The 23,084-nt window shown below is 50.2% G+C and overlaps 1 protein-coding gene across 2 annotated transcripts in view; it reads right to left on the reverse strand.

The window, feature by feature from the left end:
* The window catches only part of PRSS56 (serine protease 56), a 30,060-nt gene continuing 6,976 nt past the window's right edge, over nucleotides 1-23,084 (reverse strand). The window contains exons 4-17 of one of the 2 annotated variants that reach the window (XM_083739410.1): nucleotides 22,011-22,064; nucleotides 20,363-20,552; nucleotides 18,333-18,441; nucleotides 17,859-18,018; nucleotides 16,564-16,706; nucleotides 15,423-15,582; nucleotides 14,166-14,354; nucleotides 9,506-9,657; nucleotides 7,388-7,491; nucleotides 5,971-6,112; nucleotides 3,948-4,107; nucleotides 2,796-2,888; nucleotides 1,783-1,907; nucleotides 1-1,226 (exon numbers count right to left, since the gene is read on the reverse strand). In XM_083739410.1, coding sequence (XP_083595536.1) covers nucleotides 1,053-1,226; nucleotides 1,783-1,907; nucleotides 2,796-2,888; nucleotides 3,948-4,107; nucleotides 5,971-6,112; nucleotides 7,388-7,491; nucleotides 9,506-9,657; nucleotides 14,166-14,354; nucleotides 15,423-15,582; nucleotides 16,564-16,706; nucleotides 17,859-18,018; nucleotides 18,333-18,441; nucleotides 20,363-20,552; nucleotides 22,011-22,064 — 1,955 coding nt within the window. In that variant the 3' untranslated portion in view covers nucleotides 1-1,052. The remainder of the gene's footprint in view (nucleotides 1,227-1,782; nucleotides 1,908-2,795; nucleotides 2,889-3,947; nucleotides 4,108-5,970; nucleotides 6,113-7,387; nucleotides 7,492-9,505; nucleotides 9,658-14,165; nucleotides 14,355-15,422; nucleotides 15,583-16,563; nucleotides 16,707-17,858; nucleotides 18,019-18,332; nucleotides 18,442-20,362; nucleotides 20,553-22,010; nucleotides 22,065-23,084) is intronic. The other variant, XM_083739411.1, reaches the window with a different exon arrangement.

Genomic DNA, 23,084 nt, shown 5'->3' on the forward strand with positions numbered 1-23,084 from the left:
TACCACAAAATATAATTTTATTTCTTTACAAAAGCAAGCCTTTGTACAAATAAATATATTTCCCATAATGCAAGGCTTTTATTCGGCCACTCTCAGCCCCAGAGACACTTTCTTAGACAATGGGGGTCCCTCCACATTCTACTCCTGCCGCTTTTATTTGGAAGAGAAAGTCGCAAATAGATGACACTGCCCCCCCCCCCCCAAATGAGGCTTGCCCCTCAACTGGTTTCAGGTCCTGAAAGTTGCCATCATCATCACCTAGCTGATATTTTGTCTGCTCTGGATTTGTTTCCTGCAAGCAGCGCCTTGCGGGGTAAACAGAAGCCTGGAAGGGGGCAGATTTTTCAGCAGGGAATTGGGTGTGAGGGGCTGTGATCTGGGCCAGGAGCATGTTCTGTATTGGGGCCACATGCCTGCTTTTTCTTCAGAATAAAAGTGCCCAGTTTAAGCAAATGGAAAAAGAAAATCAGAATGTGGTTTGGTGCGGAGAGAGACTAGCTTGTGCTCCGAGCTGCCCTTACACTAGTACAATGAAGAACCCAAGAGGCCTGGAGAGGCTCATCTCCCTTGCCTTCAGGCCTCCCCCTAAGCCATGTCTCCTCTCCATCCCAGTCCTCCCCAGCCCTGCCCCTCTTTGAATGTTTTGACCTGGCTGGGATGTGTCTTTTATCACTGACAATGGTTCTAGTTTGCCTGGAGGATGGAGTGTGTGTGTGTGTGTGTGTGTAAACTTCTGGTTTTTGTCTGGCTGGAATGCAGCCAGATGCACAAAGGTAGAGAGTCTGTGGCTCTGCTCCCTTCCGCCCGTCCTTGCCTTCCGCTGGCATGTGGCTCCCAGAAGGTTCCCAACGAAGCAACGCGGCCCTTGGATTAGGAAAGGCCCCTCATCCCTGCCCGGGCAGATCAGCAGACCTGCGCCACACTTCCTTACTCCCAGGCCATGGTACCCGGAGGACAGCGGCCTCACTGAGGGGTGTGCGGCATCTCTGTGCCTTTGTCCTCTGGTTTCGCAGGGCGTCCTGTTAGTCCAGCCCCAGCCAGGAGCAGCCAGGTTAGGTCTTCAGGCTCTCCAGGGCGAGGGCAATGAGGCCAGGCATGCTGCGGTACAGAGAGTCGCTGGCCAGGCCAACAAGACCGGTGAAGGAGGTGGATCTGTGTCCAACGGTGGCTTGGACGCGTGCCCTGTATAGGCCCTTGGAGTTCTTGGAGCCCAGATCCACGAGGATCTGATTGGAGAAAAGGACAAAGAGGCGTAAAGCGAGAAAACAATGGCGGCAGCAGCATAAAGGAAGCGAGTGGGGGGGGCGAAGACAATGAAGGCCGAAGTGGAGGGCTATCAATGGCTACTGGCCCGGGTGGCTATGCTGGGCCTCCAGTGTAGGATGCAACAACGCATCAAATGCAGCTGATGGTATTCTACAGAAGTCTAGTGTCCAGATTGAGGGAAATAATAGTACTGCTTTATTCTGCCTTGGTCAGACCATACCTGGAGTCCCGTGTCTAATTTCAGGTGCCACAATTTAAGAAGGATGTTGACAAGCTGGAATGTGTGCAGAGGAAGGCAACCGTTGTATTATATTGCATTATATTAGGGAAAACTGTCTTGCAAAAATGTGTACATATTAGGCATAATTTGCACTAAAAAGCCTAGTGAATTTTCACGTGTACTGTGGCGGTATGGGGGATCAGCAAACTGATGTGGGAATGTGGAGATCTGAATTTAAGATGAGCACAAATGAGAATGGAAAGAAACCACAATTGACAGATCCTCTCATTCCTCACCTCCTGGAAGGTCATGGCGAGGTCCCTCTCAGGGACTTGAAGGATCCAGCGGTGCATCTCACGCACGGAACGGACCTGCTGGGCAGATTCATTGACGCCCCGGCAGCTGGAGCCTGCAGCAGGAACTGAAGGGGAGAGGGATGGGAGGCAGGTGGATAGAAGATTTGGGAGAGAACAGGCAAATTCTTTCAGAGCAGAAGGGAATATTCTTGCTGGAGAGATGTCTGCTGGGCTTTGGAGATGCACCTTTCCTCCCAAGGCAAATGGCAGCTTCAGGTGGGGATGATTTTCGTCGGGAAAGCAAAGCAGAGGGGGAGTTGGGGGGGATCCTTCCTCTGCCCCAAGGCCCCTGCCCATAGCTCCCTTGCAGCTTATGAAATACTTGTCCATGCTGATTTATGTTTACACATGCACATTTGGAAATAATTGCTCTAACTTAAAAATAAATACAGGCAGCGACGGCTTTAGGCATGTCTGACATGTGTGAGACCGTGCATGCGTGCATCACACCGAACCTGAAAGGGACCAAAAATGTCACCAAAAGGGGTGGAATGGGGTGTTTGCAGGCTTTTTCAATGGCTGTTCCGATTATATGAAATTTCACGTGAGCGTCCGCTGCCTCAGAAAGTAAGCCGTGCACAAACTGGTCGCTGCCTGTGGAATATATCTCACCGTAGAGAAGACTATGATCAGGTGAGCTGTGCGGCTGATCCGTCTGCTAACCAGCGCTGTTACCTGCTGATGGGCAACTTCAAGGCCCCTATTGCTCACCTTCTTAAACTGGACTTAGACTGGACAGCCCTTCAAACAGAGGACTGGCTTCCCGACAGCCCATCAAATAGAGGACTTTCCTCTGCAAAGGAGGACCTGTGGCCTCTTTGCTCCATACTAAGCGGCCAGGCTTTGCCCTTAGAGCCACCAGGTGATGTTCCCTCCCATATGCTGTTAGGCTCCGCCCCTTTGCCCAAGGCCCCTCCCCTCCTTCTGTTTTGAGGAAGCTTGGACAAACCTACCTTGGGGGAAGGTGTCATCCTTTCCCCAAATGGGGCCCGCGTTCCGAAGGCTGCGCTTTTCCCGCTGGGGGTGGGCCTCGCTGGCCAGGGAGTCTGCCACAGAGCAAGATGGGAAAGTGAAGGTTTAAGAGTTGGGGAGAAGCTACGGGGAAAGTCACAGAACAAAGCTAGCCTGCCTTGCTTTGCTCATAACCCGTCTCTCTTCTTCCCCATCAGCCAGCAGTTGGAGGGCACCAGGTTGGTGAAGGTTGGGCAAGGGGGTCTTTTTTCCTTAATCCTAATTACCACAGGGGAAGGGGGGAAGGGGGACAGCTGGGGAGGGGAAACAAGGGAAAGAGGGCAGATAGGGAGAAGTGGAGAAATTCTGCCAATGGCGGTTCCCCTGTTTCCTCAGGGTAGAATTCTGAATAGGTATCACCATTGCTATTCTTTTATTTGTTAGATGCCAACTATGAAAGTCACCAGTTATTATGTGAACTGATTAAAAAACAACCAAGCATGAAAAGCCATCACAGAGCAATTCACGGAAGGCCCACAGCTTAGTGTCAGAGCATATGCCTTGCATGCAGAAGGCCCAGGCAGGCTCAATTGAATCATAAAATTGGAAGGGACCATGAGGGTCATCTAGTCCAACCCCCTGCAATGCAGGGATCTTTTGCCCAATGTGGGGCTCAAACCCACAAGACTGAGATTACGAGTCTCCTGCTCTGACGGAGCCATCCAAGCCGCTCTGTAAAAAACTGGGTTCTCCAGTTGTGAAAGAGATTATGGGTTAAAACCAGCATTTGAAAGTGGGCTTGCAAAGTTGTATACAGCCCTGACCATGGGATAGGACAAAGCAGGGCCATTCCAGGCCAAACGGTGCCCATGTGCTGGTGAGCGGAGAGTTCCATCCCGCTGGGCGCTCCAGGAATGCGCTAGTGGTGCAGACCCTTCCCCACCACAGGCCATCATAGCACCAGAAGATTGATCGACTGGTGGTGCTGCCCACCTGCCAACGTTGGCCTGCAGGGAAGTAAAGATCTGGCCTCTTAATGTAAGCTTCTTGATTCATTCTAGGGATTGACCGCTCTGGTACACCATCCTCCAAGTGCCCCAAAGCCACCCACCCACCTTCCCATTTCTGGTCCTGCCCCATGGCCCATTCCATACCATTCAAGGCAAGACCTTGGGGAGTGGTGGTGGCTGCAATGGTGTCTTCCTCCTCTGTCTCAGCTTTGGGGGAAGCATCCTGAAGGCCCAGTTCTCTTCGCAGCTGCTGAAGGAAGATCCACCCTTGTTCCTGCAGCTCCTTCACCTCCCCATCTGCCTGCTGTGTTTGGAAAGAAGGCAGAGGTATAGCTCAGAGTGAGCCGATAGGTAGGTCTGTTTGGGGCTGGCAAGTGGCCTGGCAAGTCAAATGGCTGACCGGTTCCAAACCAGAAGAACTGCCAAGGAATGACTGGAAAGAACATAATGGGAGGACCTCGAGAACAAAGAGACTGGGTGTCCTCTGGATGTTTTGAACTCCCAGCAGCCCTAGCCAGATTTTTAACTCCCCTGCTTTGCTGAATATCCATCCTGATGAAGAGTTCTACTGGGCTCCAAAGCTTGCATGTTTTTCGTTGGGAAGGGACTGGGGGGTTTATTTCCTCCCAAAATAAAAGGGTCGGTTTAGCCAAGGGGCTAAATCACCTTCTAAATTCAGCCTGCAGACGGTCCGGGAATCAGTGTGTTTTTAGATGAGTAGAATGTGTCCTTTTATTTAAAATGCATCTCTGGGTTATTTGTGGGGCATAGAAATTTGTTCTTTTTTTCCCCTCCAAAATATAGTCCGGCACACCACAAGGTCTGAGGGACAGTGGACAGGCCCACGGCTGAAAAAGGTTGCTGACCTCTGGTTTAACCTTTAGCCATGCTTGCTAATGTGATGTAATCTGCCTGTTCCTTGTCGGCTTAGCTGTGAAACAAGGGGGTGCTTCACTGCACCACTGATCGATATTCTGTGTCTTTCAGCAACGTAAAACGCTGCACAAAAACCATCTGGATGCCATCACAGGGGCGATTTGTGTCAGTGCCCTAAATGCAGCTTCCCCCAGTGCTTTATTGTTGTTGGCATCTGTCTGTCACGGGGGACAATGGAGTATGCCTCTAGGGGTGAAGTCAAACTGATGCATTAATGGCACCAAAGTGCTTTTCACTTATATTGGGGGAGGAGCAGAAAGCTGCAAATGAACCGTGGGTCCCCTGGGAGAAAAGCCAAGATACTTTGCTGCTCAGGGAAAAGGACGAGGAGGCTTCTTCCCACTCTTGTTGCACAAACAGAAAGTGACTGTTCACTGGCTGGCTGGCAGTCGGCTCTTACTTCAAGCCCTGGCAGTTAGCTTAGGGCAGTGGTTCCCAATCTTTCATCTCAAGTGTCTCCTACCCTATAAAAAGCATTATACAGTGGTACCTCAGGTTAAGAACTTAATTTGTTCTGGAGGTCCATTTTTAACCTGAAACTGTTCTTAACCTGAAGCACCACTTTAGCTAATGGGGCCTCCTGCTGCTGCCGTGAGATTTCTGTTCTCATCCTGAAGCAAAGTTCTTAACCAGAGGTACTATTATTGGGTTTGCGGACTCTGTAACCTGAAGCGTCTGTAACCCAAGGTACCACTGTACAGAGTAGAAGTTTGCTTTCAACCCACTAAGGAAGATAACAATAAAATTCAAAACAGTAACAATTAATTGCATTCAATCAAACCCCTGTTAAAACTATTTGGTTTGATTAATTCAACAGAATGGATGACCTGATTGAGTGATACTAGCTTTTCAAACTCTGATAGTCATTTACACCTCCAGTGCCCCCGGCCCCCTTGCCTCTTAGCACCCCCCCCCGGCAATCTCATCACCCTGCAGGGAGCTGTACCCCCACTCTGAGAACCACTGATTTAGGGGGTGGGTGACAGGGTGGGTGACCTCAGGAGGAATAGTGGTGGGATGTTGTTGCTGACACCCAGCAGCTCCCGCCTGAAGCAACTGCTTGTCTTTGCTTTATGGTAGGGCCTGGGCCTGCTGCCTAGTGAGAGTAACGCCACGAAGCTGACTGAAACTGTGATCCATATCTCTCTCCTCTTTCTATAGCTTCCTGTCTGCCTTTGCAGCCAGAGTGCTGCTCCAATCTTGTCTCTCTCTTCCCCACCCATTCACATACCTGCAGGAACAGCTGCTCCTCTCCGCCTGCTGTGGTTCTTGAGCCCTCGGCCAGGGCATTCAGCTCCTGCACCCAGTCGCCCAAACTGGGTCCCGTGCCCTGGAACAACGAGGCAAAGGAGGGGAGGGTGGACCGAGGAGGCCTGCAAAGAGAGACTCAGTAAGGAAAAGGGTGCTCAGCCCATCTCTATCCCAGCACCTCTGCTCCTGAGTCGCCCACCCACAAGCCTGCCATGCAGCTTGTACTTCCTCTCCCAGGTGTGTCTCTGAGTGTTAGGTTCTAAACACATCAAATTTTGTGCAAGCAAACCAATGAATTCTCAATAAACAGCTTGCCTGGAGGGGTCCCTAGGATGAGCGTTCGGAACAGCCCTTGCCTACAGACGCCTACTTCTTTGCCTCTCTCTGTAGCTATATGTGTGTTTCCGTGAACCGTCACTGAGTAAAAATGAAGGAGGCTGCACATTTCAGAAGTCTGGCCAGGTTCACCTCCTGGCTTTGAAGATCTCTTCCCTGACCCCTCTCCTATGCCTTTCAATGCAACCTCTCTTTGAAATGAAAGGTTTTCTAACATCAAAGGAAGAGTATGGTAAGAATCTAAAGGAACAGCAGCTTAACACCTTTATTGGGGCCAAAAAAAGAAGTTGCAAGTAAGCTTCTGGGTTGATCCAAGCCCTTTGTCACTCTGGATATTATCTAGGGAGCAGATCACACATGAACTTAGTCTATGCACAGTGTGCACATGTATAGTAGGCTCTTCATGTGAGTTTGCATAAACACATGGAATTAGAGGTGGGCCGGTGGGCACAATCCACCTGAGTTTCTGCTTGCATTCACTGCCCTTTGCCAATACGAAAGTACAATTGCTATGCCCGTTTACTGCAATTAGCTCTAGAACCCCAACGCTTTGAGATTTTAAACAATTTCTTTTACAGGACTGTGAAGTAAATAACTATCAACAAATCTGATTTTCTCCCGCCTCTCTCTTTATCTTTCTCTGTGGTTATAGTAAAGTAAATGAGGGAGCAGGTCTAAACCACTGAACTTCTTGGGCTTGCTGGTCAGAAGGGTCAGCAGTTATAGTATTGTTCCCTGATTAATATTGGTGAATTTTGTATTTCCCTACTCCTCAAAAAATGTATCCTGGATATTTGTAATGCTCTACCCAGCGAGCATCATGGTCCCCAAAAGTTACAATCCAAGCCAGAGAAGAACTCAGTAGCTTCCCTTCCTGGCTGCTCTAATGGGAGAGTGCGCTCGCTCGTGCGCTCTCTCTCTCTCTCTCTCTCTCTCTCTCTCTCACACACACACACACACACACACACACACATACACTTCCCACTCTGGCACCCAGCACCATGCAACTATGCCTACAAGCAAGGCACTAGGAGAACAGAAACACAGAGGTGTCGCCTTACCTCCTGGGCGAAGTCTGGGCTTCTCGTTTTTGCATTTTCCTGGCATCCGGCTGCAGGCTCTCTCGCCCACCTCCTGTGGCAACGACCGCCTCTGGCTCTGCAACCTGCTCTTGGGGGTAATGCGGGTGTCAGTCTGGGGTAGGGAAGAAGTGCCCCCTCTCCTTCCCCACCTATGGTGGCTGCGGCACGGTTAGGGACTTTAGCTGTAAGACAGTCATAATGTGTTCTGATGGTACTCTCTGTCCCTGGGTAGAAATAGGGCCAGGAACTGTGTTCCTGTAGTTTTCAGTTGCAGGTGGAGATAGCTCTAGGCTCTCACAAGCCATTAGGACCAAGGTGAATATAAGGATGAAACTCTGTTGATTAACAGCAGCGGAAATGGGGCAACAGGCATTCCTCAGGTCTAGGACCATTTGCTGCAGAGGATGCATTGCAAATTTTCTCCTGACAAAGTCTTTGAACAGGGACATAAAGGCAGAAATTCAGCAGGGGCTGCATTTCCTGGAATAGAGAGACGATGGGGTGAAACTATAAATTTATTTGGCTGTACAAAAATGCATGCTGTTAAAGACCTAGAACTTCAATGGACATTGCAGCTTGGCTTCTGCAATGTAGCAAAACATCTTTGTCTGGGATTTTGTATAACCTGGAAGTTGGCAAGGAGATGAAATGGGAGAAACTGTGTGCCAGAACCCCAATATTTCCTCAACACTAGGGACACGGGTAGCACTGTGGTCTAAACCAGTGCCTCTTGGGCTTGCTGATCAGAAGGTCAGTAGTTCAAATCCCTGCGGTGGAGTGAGCTCCTGTTGCTCAGTCCCAGCTCCTGCCAACCTAGCAGTTAGAAAGCACACCAGTGCAAGTTGATAAGTGCAAGTAGATAAATAGATACCGTTGTGGCGGGAAGGTAAACAGTGTTTCTGTGCGCTCTGGTTTCCATTATGGTGCCAGAAGCGATTTAGTCACGCTGGCCACATGACCCGCAAAGCTGTCTGTGAACAAACACCAGCTCCCTTGGCCTGAAAGTGAGATGAGCACCGCAACCCCATAGTCAACTTTAACTGGACTTAACTGTACAGGGGTCCTTTACCTTTTTTAAAAAAGGTAAAGGTAAAGGGACCCCTGACCATTAGATCCAGTCGTGGATGACTCTGGTGTTGAGGTGCTCATCTCGCTTTACTGGCCAAGGGAGCCGGCGTACAGCTTCTGGGTCATGTGGCCAGCATGACTAAGCCGCTTCTGGCAAACCAGAGCAGCGCACGGAAACGCTGTTTACCTTCCCGCTGGAGCGGTACCTATTTATCTACTTGCACTTTGATGTGCTTTCGAACTACTAGGTTGGCAGGAGCTGGGACCAAACAACGGGAGCTCACCCCATTGTGAGGATTCGAACCGCCAACCTTCTGATTGGCAAGCCCCAGGTTCTGTAGTTGAACCCACAGCGCCACCTGCGTCCCTACCTTTTATTTTAGGTAAAGGTAAAGGTACCCCTGCCCGTACGGGCCAGTCTTGACAGACTCTGGGGTTGTGCGCCCATCTCACTTAAGAGGCCAGGGGCCAGCGCTGTCCGGAGACACTTCCGGGTCACGTGGCCAGCGTGACATCGCTGCTCTGGCGAGCCAGAGCCGCACACGGAAACGCCGTTTACCTTCCCGCTGGTAAGCGGTCCCTATTTATCTACTTGCACCCGGAGGTGCTTTCGAACTGCTAGGTTGGCAGGCGCTGGGACCGAGCAGCGGGAGCGCACCCCGCCGCAGGGATTCGAACCGCCGACCTTTCGATCGACAAGTCCTAGGCGCTGAGGCTTTAACCCACAGCGCCACCTGCGTCCACCTTTTATTTTACCTTTACTTTTACCTGATGGGAACTGTGGTCCAAAACCTCTGGAGGGCTAGTGTTGAGGAAATAATGTAAAGGTAAACCTTTTATTTTACCTTTACATTATTTCCTCAACACTAGCCCTCCAGAGGTTTTGGACCACAGTTCCCATCAGCTCCAGCCAGCACTGATAGTTTATGTAGTCCAAACTTCTGGAGTGCAACAGGACCAGTGAAACCCGAGCTACAAGATCCCTTACATAAATTCTGTCTTGATCCCAAGACATGGGCCAAGGAGTACCTCTGGAATCCTGGCGTGCTTGAGGTGGTGGTAAGCTTGTTCCATGAACTGGGGGAGGGAGTGTGTGAAGAACGAGAAGTCAACCTGAGTGCGGAAAAACTCCTCTGCCCGACGCAGGAACTCCAACAAGGTCTGAGCGTACGAGCGCAGCTCTGTGGAAAACAAGTTAAGAGTGTTATAAGAGCAACACAAGAAGGGGAGCCCTGCAGCTGGATCAGGTGAAAGGTTCATCTGGTCCCATATTCTATTCTCAAAAGCCCAAAAGCAAGACCTGAGCCCCACAACAACTATCCCCACCTCTGATTCTCAGCAACTGGTATTCAAGAGGTACAGTGGAACCTCGGGTTAAGTACTTAATTCGTTCCGGAGGTCCGTTCTTAACCTGAAACTGTTCTCAACCTGAAGACCACTTTAGCTAATGGGGCCTCCCGCTGCTGCTGCGCCGCTGAAGCATGATTTCTGTTCTCATGCTGTAGCAAAGTTCTTAACCTGAGGTACTGTTTCTGGGTTAGCGGAGTCTGTAAGGTGAAGCGTATGTAACTTGAAGCATATGTAAGCCGGGTACCACTGTATACTGTCTCCAACAGTGAACAGTGGAGGGAGAAATGTTTGTCGTGGCTAGTTGCCATTGGCAGCCTTATCCTCAATTAATTTGCCTGTAAGACCCCAAGAGCAAGACTTCAATGAAAGCCTCCCATGCTGCCATCATGGGTCCCAATTGGTTCATTGGAGATGTCATGTACACAGAAAGGAAGATGGAAGGATACCCAAGAAGGTGCTCTATGAGGAGCTGGGTTCGGGTCCCAGGCTAGTTGGCAGACAAACTATGCGTTAAAGAGATGTCTGCACAAGGCTGGCAACTTCCCTTGCAGACAACCACAGTGCCTGGAGAGAGTCAGTCAGGGGGTGCATCCACAGCAGTGACCAAAGGAGGAATGACTGCGGGGAAGAACACATGGTGCACCCACAACAGCACAACCGGACACCTTCATCTGCTGCAGCTGCAAGAAAATTTGTCTCTCCCGTATCGTTCTCTACAGCCACAGCAGGCGCTGTAACTCTCCAACGGTTTGACTTCATTCACAAAGGAGCACTCCTGAGACAGGTGGATGCCAACAACCAACAACACAGAGGTTGAATACCCATCTGTTAGGAATTCTTTAGCTGTGACTCCCACATTGCAGGGGGTTGGACTAGATGACCCTGGGGGTCCCTTCCAACTCTGCAATTCTGTGATGTGATGCTTCCCTCTCAGAGCTACTAGCTGCTTGACAGGCGTGTGATTTTCACTGAGACCACAACCAAGGTGGGGATTAAAAGCTCCTTCCAACGTGCTTCACTCAGGAAACTGGCCACTCACTGCTGTACCTATGTCTTTAAAAAAAGCCATAAAATGTGATCATCCATTTTTCATATTGTCAGGACTGCCGCTAGGTCCCAGCTCACAGAGGACCAACGCCCAGTGGATATTATATACAAAAGTCTTTATTGAAGTTTAGTTTCCATTTCCAAGCTCTGGGCGCGCAGGCCCACGTCTTAACGCTAGACCGGCTAAGTCCCCTCTGACTCACTGCTCCACCCACACCAGTTTAAGATTCTAGCCCGGCTCCACCTCTTGCGCTGCTCTTTCCTGCGTTGGGTCCTTCTGCCCTCTGGGGTTCCCTCCTTCCTGGACTCCTCTGACGCGGAGCCTCCTGAGTCTTGCCCCTCCCTCCGGCGGGCTTTAGGACCTGGCTCCCTTCCCGGGCTCCCCGCTGTGCCGCGCTCCTGTACATTTGAACTTGGCGCGCGCGCCCAGCCGGTGACTTTCCTTCTGACCGTTTCCCCGCTTCCTGATGTGGGTGTTGCCAAACCTGACTCCTCTCCTCCCTCTGGTGGTGAGGACACTGGTCCCGACTCCTGGGACTCCCCCTCCCCACTGCGCTCTGGTGGAGACGCTGGCCCTGATCTCCAGCTGCTGTTCAGAGACTCCCCGCTGGCCCCTCCCTCTTGAGGTTTCTCCCTTGGAATCTCCCTTGCTCTGGCCACCGGCGCTCCCTTCTGTGAGTCCTCCGATTCGCTAGAGAGGCTTGTGGAATAACTCTGGCCACTGTCACTGCCTGCGCCCCCCTCGTACTCCTCCTCCTCACTCTCCATTTGCTCCCCCTCCTGTGTCTCTCCTTCTGAACCCGACACATATCATCTATCATTTGCCCCTACGTGCCTCAAAGATGCGCTCGAGTTTTTCCATTACGCCCCTTTGGGGTATTCGCTTTCATTTCTAAGAGACACGGAACAGATCACGCTTAATTCCTTACAGTCCAAAAAACTGTTATTTTACATGATTGAAAAGCTATTACTTTAAAAGAATCCGGTATGGAACTATTTTATTATCAGCTGCAAAATTTAAAAAAATAACCTGCAATTGGAAAAACTAATAACCTGTCCCTTATGTTTCTAAATGTTTTTTTTTTTTTGAGGGGGGGGGGAGAGAAGCAGAATGGAATGTGGCATTCATGGTAAAATTAACATTATATAAAATCACAAGCAGGAAATCAAATAACTAATGAATTTCATACAGAATTGGTCAATTTTCATAATGTGCCTGCATGATATAATGTCGTATGTGCTGTGCTCATTATTTCTCCATTTATAGTATACATGATTGGATATTACTGTGCTGAATTTGAGAGAGAGGGAGAATGGGAAGGACAAGGGCTCTGACGCTAGGAAGAATGTAAGGAGAGCACTGCTGGATCAGGCCAAAGGACCATCTTGTCTAGCATCCTGGTCTCACAGTGGCCAACCACAGAATCATAGAATTGTAGAGTCGGAAGGGACCACGAGGGTCATCTAGTCCAACCCCCTACAGTGCAGGAATCGTTTGTCCAATGTGGGGCTTAAACCCATTACCCTGAGATTAAGAGTCTCATTCCCTACCAACTGAGCTATCATGGGGCAGATGCTATCATTGCTACTAGTCACTAACAACCTAATCTCTCATGAATTTATCCAATCCTCTTTTACAGCCGTCCAGGTTGTCTTACGTCCAGTCTTTGCAATGCACTCAAGAAGCCTTTTCTGTGTCTGAAGAACAGGGTAAACGTGCTTTATACAAAATAAATAATTGCACATCAGCAGGAACTTCATAATGGACCTTTCAATCTCTCACTCAGTATGTCCCCGAGCTGAGAACCGGCTTTGTCACCAGGGCCCTGGGCTCCGTAAAAGACACTGGCAGCGCTGCTCTGATCAGATCTAAGCCTCTCCTCAAAACCAACAATGCTTTGGAGAAAAACAAGTGTTTACATAGACCTGATTAAGCCAGGAATGCCACACAGAGCAATCAGCCTCCAGCGCCCAGCCTGGGAAGGACAATGGCGCTGCAGAGATCCCTCAGCAAGACACCAAGAATCCAGTCTGGCTCACTTTGGGGGTGCTTTAAGCCTCAGCAAAACAAGGCATCAAACGGAGCGCCAGAGTATATGGGAAAGAAACAGAGCTTCCCAGGGACACCCTTTCAGGCAAAGGAAGCATGATGTGCCGATCTCTCACGAGTGCTGCCTTGGGGGATAGAACGCTCAAAACCAACCGCGTGAAATTCTCAAAGCATGAGGTGAGGTTCAGCTCACAGATATGGTCTCGTGAAGAATATGCAAGTCATGTGTTAGGTCACAATTATAGAGGGAAGGAGTGGGATCCTCCGAACTCCCCAAAGGCTTGTTGTCTGCCTTCCTCCATGGATGCTGCGTGGGAGAAGGTAGCCATCAAACATCTGGGAAGTTTAGAGGCTTCCAGCCTTTTCCATCATAATCACAAGTTTGTTTCTGAGCTCAGTTGAAAGTGCTGGCTCTGACTTCTAAAAAGCCCTGAACAGTCTGGAAAAAGATTATCTTAAGAACTGCCTCCATCCGTGTGAAACTGCCTGACCTTTAAGATCATCTGCTGAGGACAATGCCTGCTTCCTTCCAGATCAGAAGAACAAGCTGGGGATGGATGGACAGAGCCTTTTCCGTAGTAGCACCTGGGCCATGAAATCCCCTACTCAGAGGAGGCTCACTTCTCCCCATCACAGCTCATCAGGCAGCTGAGACCTTCCCCCTGCAAACACTTATTTATAGTTGCTTCCATTGAAAACAAGTTTCCAACAGCTGCTGTTTTTATATTGATTGTGTTCCTACTGATAGCCATTTTTATTGTATCATTTTAGCTTTCTTTTAATCCATTTATAATTTTGGATTTGTTGTCTACGCTTCTCATTGGATTTGTCACCTGGAGAATAACTTCACAGGGAGGTGAGACAGAAATGTTGAAGATAACTTTCCCTGCTGTGGAGATTGACTATCTCTGTGTTCAAACCATATACTGGTTTGTACAGTAATGGCGAGCCTTCTCCTCAAAACCCAATTATCCCCACCTTGAAGAAAAGCCCACCCAAGTGGACTTAATTTGCCCATTAATGTTTACTAGACTCCCCAGGCACACCTGTATGGACCATTTGTCTCATTTCAGCAGAGTTCAGCAGAGAACTGTGGTTGTGTTTTTTTTAATGTCCCTGCCTGATCCCCTGGAGAGAACTGTGATCGCCGCAGGCGACAAGGCAAATAATTCTTTACAAGCTGCAATAGCCTGTGTTCTCATGCTAAGCCTGCTCCCAGCCAGCCCTTGCCATGCCACTCACCGCATTGCTGCCTCTTGGCCTTGCACTTCTCATCTGCAGCATGGGCACAAGCCGCTGGACTAGCAGAGGGGGAGCAGGGCTGGGTGTAGAAGGCACACAGGTGTGAGAGCTCCACTCGCTGCCTATCGGGTGGCATCTGAGCCAATGCCAGCAGCTCGAAGCAGGTGGGCTCCCGGCTGGAGGGCGACTCTGTGCAGAGGATTAGCAAAGGGGAATTGTTGTCAGCACTGCCCATGTGCTCCGGCAGGGAGAGAGGGAGGGGCCTGACCAAGGGTCGGAAGGAACATGGATTTCCCAGCAGGGCTGACCTGAAAGGCATCAAGCGGGGTAGGCAGCGCAGCTCACGCCAGATGTCGCAGAACTCCAACTCCCATCAGCTCCAGCCAGTGTGGCCAAAGGTCAGGGGATGATGGAAGTTGCAGTCCAACAACATATGGAGAGCAACACATTGGATTTGTGAAGCACAAAGAGGTGCCAGAGCAAATCCTGCACCCACCCTGTTCTGGATTTATTCATTTGCTTGTTTTGTTTAGAGCATTTGTACTCCACTCCTCAGCCAAAAAGGCTCCCAGAGAAGCTTAAATACCATCAAAACAAGATAGTCCCTACCTGCAGGCTTACAATTTAAGGAAACATGACACACAAGGGGAAATGTACAGGGAGGGAAGAGGAAAAATCAAAACCCAGACACCAATTTCTAAATAGTCGTTCCTATATTGGCAGGCTGGCACAGTTCAGGGACCGAAGGTGCCTGAAGTGTTATTCGCCAATGCAAGACCAATCATGAGGCCGGCTGAGTGCCTCACATCTCGCAACTGTGTTTTGGAGGTACGGTTCAGAGATGTGGCTAATTTGGGCTACAGCAACCCTCCCCTATCTTGACTTGACATCTTTCTGCAGGGCCTGCAAGACAGAACTGTTCCACCAGTCGTATTCCACCAGGCCTTTGGCCAAGGCACAGCCTGACCCCCTCCTTTGGCAATCCTTACAGAACTCTAGCCAATGGTTGCCATTAACCTGATTTGAACTGATTTTATAATGAAATGATTTTAGAATGTTATATCATCTTACTGTTGTTAGCCGCTCTGAGCCTGGCTTCGGTTGGAGAGGGCAGGATATAAATAAAATTTTATTATTATTTATTACCTCCATCACAGCCCCTGAACTGCAAAGGTGTGACTGGCCCCAGTCAACCTCCCACTTGTTCTGCCCCCTGTTGGAAAAGTTGGGAGTGACAATGCCAACATTAACACTCACTCTCCATCTGCTGGTGCACCCACTCTGTGAAGGCGGCGACTCGGGTGTACACCCCAGGCTTCCCACGCTCACCACAGCCGTCGCCCCAGGAGGTGATCCCGTATAGCACATACCGCTCTGACAAAGGGTCCCAGCAAGTGAGTGGTCCCCCAGAGTCACCCTGGAAGGAGAAACAGCTGTGGGTCCAAAGTAGGGAAATGTGCAAGTCAATGAATCCTGCCCCCCTGCCCTTGCTGGAAAAGACCATTCAGGGCCATTCAGCGCAGAACTCTGTAGCCTACAGTGGCCAGCTAGACTGGCAGGTCTGGTGCTGTGTCGACCACACACCTCAGCAGCATCCTGTTAACACAGTGGCCAACCAGATGCCTGTGGAGAAACATACAAGCAGGATTCGAGCACAAGAGCAACTCTCCCCTTCCCGTGGTTTGGGAGGCAGGGATGCTTCTCAATTGCATCTGCTGGAGACTGCAGGAGGGGAGATCGTTTTTGTGCTTGAATCCTGCTTGCGGGTTTCCCACAGGCATCTGGTTGGCCCCTCTGAGAAGAAGATCTTGGACTAAATGCAACAGGAAGGCTCTTTGGATGTTCTTATGGGAAACAGGGAGGGAGGGCTCTTGCCTGTGGGCTTCCTGGAGAAATCTGATTGGCCACTGTGAGAACAGGAGGTGGGACTACATGACCCAGCGGGGTCTTCTTATACTAGTTATGTGGGCATCATGGCACCACACCTGCCAGTCCAGCTGGCCACTGTAGGATATGGCGTTTTCTCTCCCCTCCATGACTCTGACCGCTTCCTGCCATTATTGCCAGCTGCTGCTCCTCTGCCTCAGCACTGCTGCCGGACAGAGCCTGTCAGCTGAGCATGGAGTCAGTGGCAGCTTCTCGCCATCGCTCTCTCCTCACCACTGCTGTTTTTTCCTTGCTTTCCCGCTCTGGGCCTGAGTGAGAGGCAGGTGAACAAGCAGGATGCAACTGTGAAGGGAAGCAGGACTACGGAGGTCCTTGTCACTTGACCACTGGTGGAATCGTGAGCTCTCAGCAGATGCCCATCCCTGCCAAGCCCTGATGCCAAATTCTGTGCCAGCAGTGTGCTGGAAATGCCAGAAGGCTACCCCCCTGGCACTGCTCCACTGTCCCTTACCTGGCAGGAGTCAACACCCCCGGAGAGGAACCCAGCGCAGAACATGGCGCTGGTGAAGAGCTGGCGCCCCAGCGCACCACGGCAGATGTCTTGAGCTAGGATGGGAACCTGGGCTTCCATGACTACATCAGCTCCTGGACCATCTATGGGGCAAGCATATGACATTATGGAGGGGTCCCAATTCCCACCACCACCTCCCCACAAAATTGCCCACCTTGGCATGGCGATGGAAGCCCTTCCCATGTGGCAGCTGGGTGAAGCCACAAGGGAGAGGCCAACCCTGCCAGTAGCTCCAGGCATTCCATTTTTTCTAGGGCCCAGCTCCAGGTTTGGTGGAGTTCTCATGAAAATTCCTTAGCATTTTAGTTCTCATTGATAGAATTGTAGAGCTGGTAGGGACCAAGAGGGTCATCAACGCAGGAATATTTTGCCCAATGTGGGGCTTGAAGCCATGACCTTGAGATTAAGAGTCTCCTGCTCTAACCAACTGAGATATCCCAAATACATATTTTTGTGCGCAAATTTTTGCAACACAAGTTTCTCAACTATTAGCACATTTCTGCAATGTGTTTTCACCAATATATGCGTTCACAGGCACACTTTAGCCTAGTAAAGTGCATTTTTGTATATGGCTGGAAAATGGCATCGCAAAATTCAGAGAAATGCAAATTTCAAAGGGTGGCTGTGTTTCAGTTGGTGTACTGCTTTGGAAAGGGCAAATTCAGTCAGTTTGTTCCGTCAGCTATATGGGAGCTAGGACCATATAACACCAGTCCTAAAGGATCTTCATTGGCTCCCAGTGTGTTACTGAGCACAATTCAAAGTGTTGGTGCTGACCTTTAAAGCCCTAAATGGCCTCGGCCCAGTAGTCCTGAAGGAGTATCTCCACCCCCATCACTCAGCCCGGACATTGAGGTCCAGCTCTGAGGGCCTTCTGCTGGTTTCCCTCACTGTGAGAAGTGGAGTTACAGGGAACCAGGCAGAGGGCCTTCTCAGTAGTGGCAACTTCCCTGTGGAACGCCCTCCCTTCAGATGTCAAGGAGATAAAGAACTACATAACTTTTAGAAGGCAGCCCTGTATCGGGAAGTTTTTAATGTTTGATGTTTTATTATGTTTTGATATATGCTGTACGCGGCCAAGAGTGGCTGGGGAAACCCAGCCAGATGGGTGGGGTATGAATAATGAAATAATAATAATAATAATAATAATAATTAGATGTGAACTAAACCAAATTTCTCCCTCAACCCTAGCCCCCACTTCCCACAAGCTCCTGGGTTGCCCTTCCTCACACTACCTTCATAGAGTGATCCCCAGCCAATGATATAGCAGGGCATCCCTGTGCCCAGTTCCATGGGTCGCTCAGGAAGACACACTGGAGTCACCCAGGCCGACGGAGTCACTGGGCTGCTCAGTTCCAACAGAGCCACATCGTTGTGGAAGGTCTTGGGGTTGAACTGCGGGCAGAGAAAAGAGAAGTTGACAGTGGAGGAATGGAGAAAGGCCCTAAGAATGGGATCATTGTGGGTGGGTGGAGCAGGAAGAAGAGGAGGAGTTTGGATTTGACTACCCTAAGGAGTCTCAAAGCGGCTCACATTCTCCTTTCCCTTCCTCCCCCACAACAAACACTCTGTGAGGTGAGTGGGGCTGAAAACTTCAGCCCAAGGTCACCCAGCAGCTGCACGTGGAGTAGCGGGGAAGCGAACCCGGTTCACCAGATTACAAGTCTACCGCTCTTAACCACTACACCACACTGGCGACCCCAGCTCACCTTGGGATGGGAAAGGATGCGACTGACCGGAACAACCCGCTCCCCTTCATCCAGCTTTGTCAGGTCGTAATCGCCCAGGACCACTGACCAGGCCAGTTCGTTTCTGCTTCTGCAGGTAGAAAGACAGGAGGGTACGTAAGAACAGTAGCCTACTCAGTTCAGTATCCTGTTCTCACAGTGGTCAAACTGTGAAGCCCACAAGCAGGATTCAAGCACATGAGCCCTCTCCCCACCTGCACCAGAAACTCACGTTCAGAACCATTACTGTCTCCGACTGTGGAGGGAGAACGTAGCCATCAGGTTTGGTAGTCACTGACAGCCTTATCCTTCATGAATTTGACCGATTCTCTTTTAAAGCCACCCAAGCCATGCGATTTACTCAAGTGCTCATAGGAAGAAAACAAAGCGTCGCATCTACAATTATTTGTACCGGCTAACAGATGCCAATCAGCTGTTGGATTTGGCAGCTTACTTGAACAGTTTGGGTAGGGTTATATCTGATCAAGGAATTATGGAGCTGGGAGGGACTTTGGACCACATTCTCCTATTCAAATTTCCTTGTGTGATCTGGTCCTTGGAGGAGGATCTTCCCCAAGTCTCCCCACCTTCTGGTTGGCAGGTTGCCAGGAGTAGCAGAGCCTTTTTGGTCACAGCACCAAGATAAGCCACCATGGACCTGTTAGCTCGCTTATTCTTTGGCTTCTACAGAGCAGTCAAGGCTCTTGTAGTTTCAAATTATTATCACAAGGGGAAACAGTATAACAACAACAACACAGTGTAGAGTGCTTCTGTTCAGGGTGCCAGCCATGCCCCCCCTTCTCCCCTGGTTTTTGGTTGCTGCCCCACCACACAAAAGCAAACAGCGAGCCTTCCATGCCCACTCAGTGTGCTCAATGGATGTCGGCCAGACCCAATTTTCACTTTAACTGGAGCCAACTGGTTTTCCTGAGGCCAGGGGGCAGCAAAGACTGGGGGAAGCTGGACTTTGCTCAATAAGAACATTAAAAGAACCCTGCTGGATGAGGTCAATGTCCTGTCTAGCCCAGCATACTGTTCTCATGGTGGGCAACCAGATGACTATTGGAGCCTTGCAAGCAGGTTCTCAGTAGGACAGCCCTCTGCCCTCATGTGATACATAGCAACTGCTATTCAGAGGTCAGACAATGCTGGACTACAGCTACCAGTGGAACGATTGGCAAGGAATGATTGGAATCCAACAGCATCTGAAGGGCCACAGGCTCACCATCCTTGGTTTAAGTCAGGGGTGGGTAACCCTTTCCGGACAGAGGGCCCTTCTGGACAACCTTACAGGGGCCACGGTGGGCGGGGACAGAGACAAATGTGGGTGGAGCAATTCATGCAAATTTCCCCTTTTGATCCTAAACCTCCACTGCCATGTGGGATATCTTTGGGAGAAGAAAAGGCTGAGGAGTAAGCCCTACACAAATCCGGAGTAGAGACCCTAAGACAGTTGGGTGGGCGCCTTGTATGCTTCCTTCCAGCAACTCCTGCAGCAAAACTGGTGCCAAATGTATCGCTCTGCTTTCCTTTGGATCTTATCAGCAAGGCTGGGAGGGGGGTCTTGTCGTCTGGGCAATCCAATACCTTCCTACACACTGCACAGACTTGCACACACTTTGGTGCTGCTAATGCAGCAGTTTTAACTCCACCCCTGGAGGCACACGCCATTGTTTCTTGAGATAGGCTAGTTTCTACACATGCTCACACACTCCTCTCTAATCTCCATTCAAGCAATCAAGAGGCATTACCTGCCAGGCCAATGCACTCAATGATAGCATGAAGTCTAGCTGGTGAGGGTGTGGCCTTGGGAGAGCCCTGAGGGTCAGAAGTAGAGGCACATTCGGCACCAGGACCTGAGATTCCTCACACTGGTTCCAGTGCCACAGCAGTCTTTTTAAAAAAACTGCACACTGTTCCATGAATTTCACTGAGTAGCAGTACATTTTTGAAATGAAGACATGCATGTGTGAATGCAAGACATGGAGACTTTTCCCAGAGCGCAGCCTTACCCTGTGAAGCAGTGGGCTGCCGTGAGGACCCAAGCATCCCCCACTAGCACCCCACCGCACATCAGCTCTCCGTTGAGCCGAACAGACACCAGCCAAGGCCACGCGCCAGGCCAGGCTTTGCTGCCTCCCACGATCTTTGCCTTTGCCATCGTTGCGTTGGGAGGTGGCACCCCGCGGTGCCCACAGAGCCCTGGCAATTGAAACAAAAAGGAGAAATTAGGGGGCATTGTGGGGCGGCTGTCAGGACTCATGATCATAGTCCAATAGCTGGACCTGGAAGATTCACAACCAAGTCTCAGTTCTGCCATGATGAACTCATTTGGGGGCAAACTGCCGTCTCTCCACAACCCCAACTCTGAAATGGGAAAAGGAAGCCAGGTTCTAAGATTTCACAGAAGCACTGAAAAAGTACAGAATGGGTAGCTGGGCACCAATTCCGACCACAGTGGTACCTTGGGTTAAGAACTTAATTCGTTCTGGAGGTCTATTCTTAACCTGAAGCACCACTTTAGCTAATGGGGCCTCCTGCTGCCGCTGTGCCACCGCTGCACGATTTCTGTTCTCATCCTGAAGCAAAGTTCTTAACCCGAGGTAATATTTCTGGGTTAGCGGAGTCTGTAACCTGAAGCGTTATGTAACTCGAGGTACCACTGTACCTGGTAATCTCTACGTTCAAATTATTATTATTATTTTAAAAAAAGAAAGCTAATATGGGACCTGGAACTGTGCATCTGATAAAAATCTCAGAAGCCATTGCACTGCAGATAAGATTTTCTGCATACTGCCCTACACGGCTCTCCCTGCATACTCACGATCTAGAAAATGCTGAATAAACTGGGGAACACAGCATCAGTTGCATGCTACAAAATTGTGCAACTCCATTCGCATTGTGCAATGCATACCAATTGCAGTTTTCTGCTTTGCTTTCCCCTAGCATAATGTATTTCTGTATGCTACATACAGAAACATATGCATTTTTATGCACACTTTACCCTGGCATGTGCATTTCTGGACACATTGCCTGCCTGTAGATATCGGACTGCCAAATCTGAAGAAGGGTGAATTTTGAAGGACTGCGTATCAGTTCATGTACTGTTTAGGAAAGGGTGGATTTGGCACGTTCACCTTTGAATGCGAAGTGGATGAAATCCCCTTGCCAAATCAACAACCCTAAAAGTATGACTTGGTTGGATCCCACCCCTGACTGCCAGGACCCAGACAGTGGAAACCTCTCCTTTCCCCCAAAACCTATGGGCAGCAATCGCACAGAGCACAGCAGTGGCTGCTTTGGGAGGGGGAGGCAGTGGTCTGTGTGCTCATGTAGCTGTCAAGCTTCATCCCAATTAACAAGGCGAGTGTTTTGTCCCCGGAGAGCAGTGCTCGGCCCAGTGGCCCTGTCAGCGCCCAACGCTGACCTTTCCCCTTGCAGGAAGCATTGGAAAACAGATGCTGGTGCATGGGGCCCCCGGAGCCCTGTGGCGCTGAGGCTGTCCAAGGGAATTGAGAAACAGTGATGCACGTGAAGGAGCATCCGCCTGGGAGAGGATTAGCTGGGCCAGAGCCTCCAGGGATGACTTTCGAGCCCTGCTCCATCCCACTTCTGGGAAGGTGGTATTTTCTGTGACTGCGCCAGTGGTGGCAACCTCACCTGGATCAGACTGGTCTGCTACTGTGTTCAAATAGTCCATGTCGCTTTCCAGCCCTGCAAGGGGGGACGAGGGAGAGGGGATTAGACGGGCCATCATAACAATATAATATGTTGGGCGGCTTCCAACGTAATATAAAAATACAGCGAAACATCAGACATTAAAAACTTAGGCTGAAGGCAGAGCTGCCTTCAGATGTCTATATAAGAACATCAGAAAAGGTTGCTGGAACAGGCCAATGGCCCATCAAAGTCCAGCATCTTCTTCTTGCAGTGGCCAGCTGGATGCCCAGAAGCAGTATTCAGCATGAGAGCACCTTCCCCTCCTCTGGTTTCCATTGACTGGTGCTCAGAAGCATTGCTTCCTCTGACTGCAGAGGGAGAGCATAGTCATTATGGCAGTAGCCATCCATAACCCTCTCCTCCATGAATTGGCCTAATCCTCTTTTCATGTCCTCTGGTTTGGTGGCCATTGATCCACAGCAAGGATCTTGGCTCAGGGATGGCTGGGCAGGGAGGGGGCAAAGGACACATCACAGCAAAAGAAGACACAGATTGGCATATGAATCACATCTGCCAATTACACGTACAGAAGAAAGTTTCAAAACAATTCCTGCAACTTGCATAGAAATGCACCTGATCTTGTTGCAGTGGGACCAAGAGACCCGCGTGCGGCTGCTTAGTCTGCTGCCGAGGTGCTCACTGTGGATGTCCAGGCCCCTATACTGTAGGTCTCCTTTAAACCAAATTCAGGCCTTCAAACAGAGGCCTGTTCTCCAGCAGCCCTTCAAGTAGGGGGCTGGTTCTCTTGGAAGCCGGAGACTCAAATGACAATTAGGAAACCCGACTGGGAAACCAAGGGCTTCTCTTCCACCAGGGCTCTAAAGAGCGCAATAGGTTGTGCAGAGCACGCCAGACTCCCCCCAACCTGGTGCCCCTAAATGTTTGGGACTACAATTCCCATCGGTCCCGGCCGGCACGGATGGGAGTTGTAGTCCAAAACCTCTGGAGGGCATCCATTGCTGGCTGGGGCTGGTTGGGCTTGTGGTCCAAAGCATTGGGAGGGCAGGAGAGTGG

This window comes from Podarcis gaigeae, assembly GCF_964106915.1.
Source record: "Podarcis gaigeae genome assembly, chromosome: 5".
Taxonomy (NCBI): Eukaryota; Metazoa; Chordata; class Lepidosauria; order Squamata; family Lacertidae; genus Podarcis; species Podarcis gaigeae.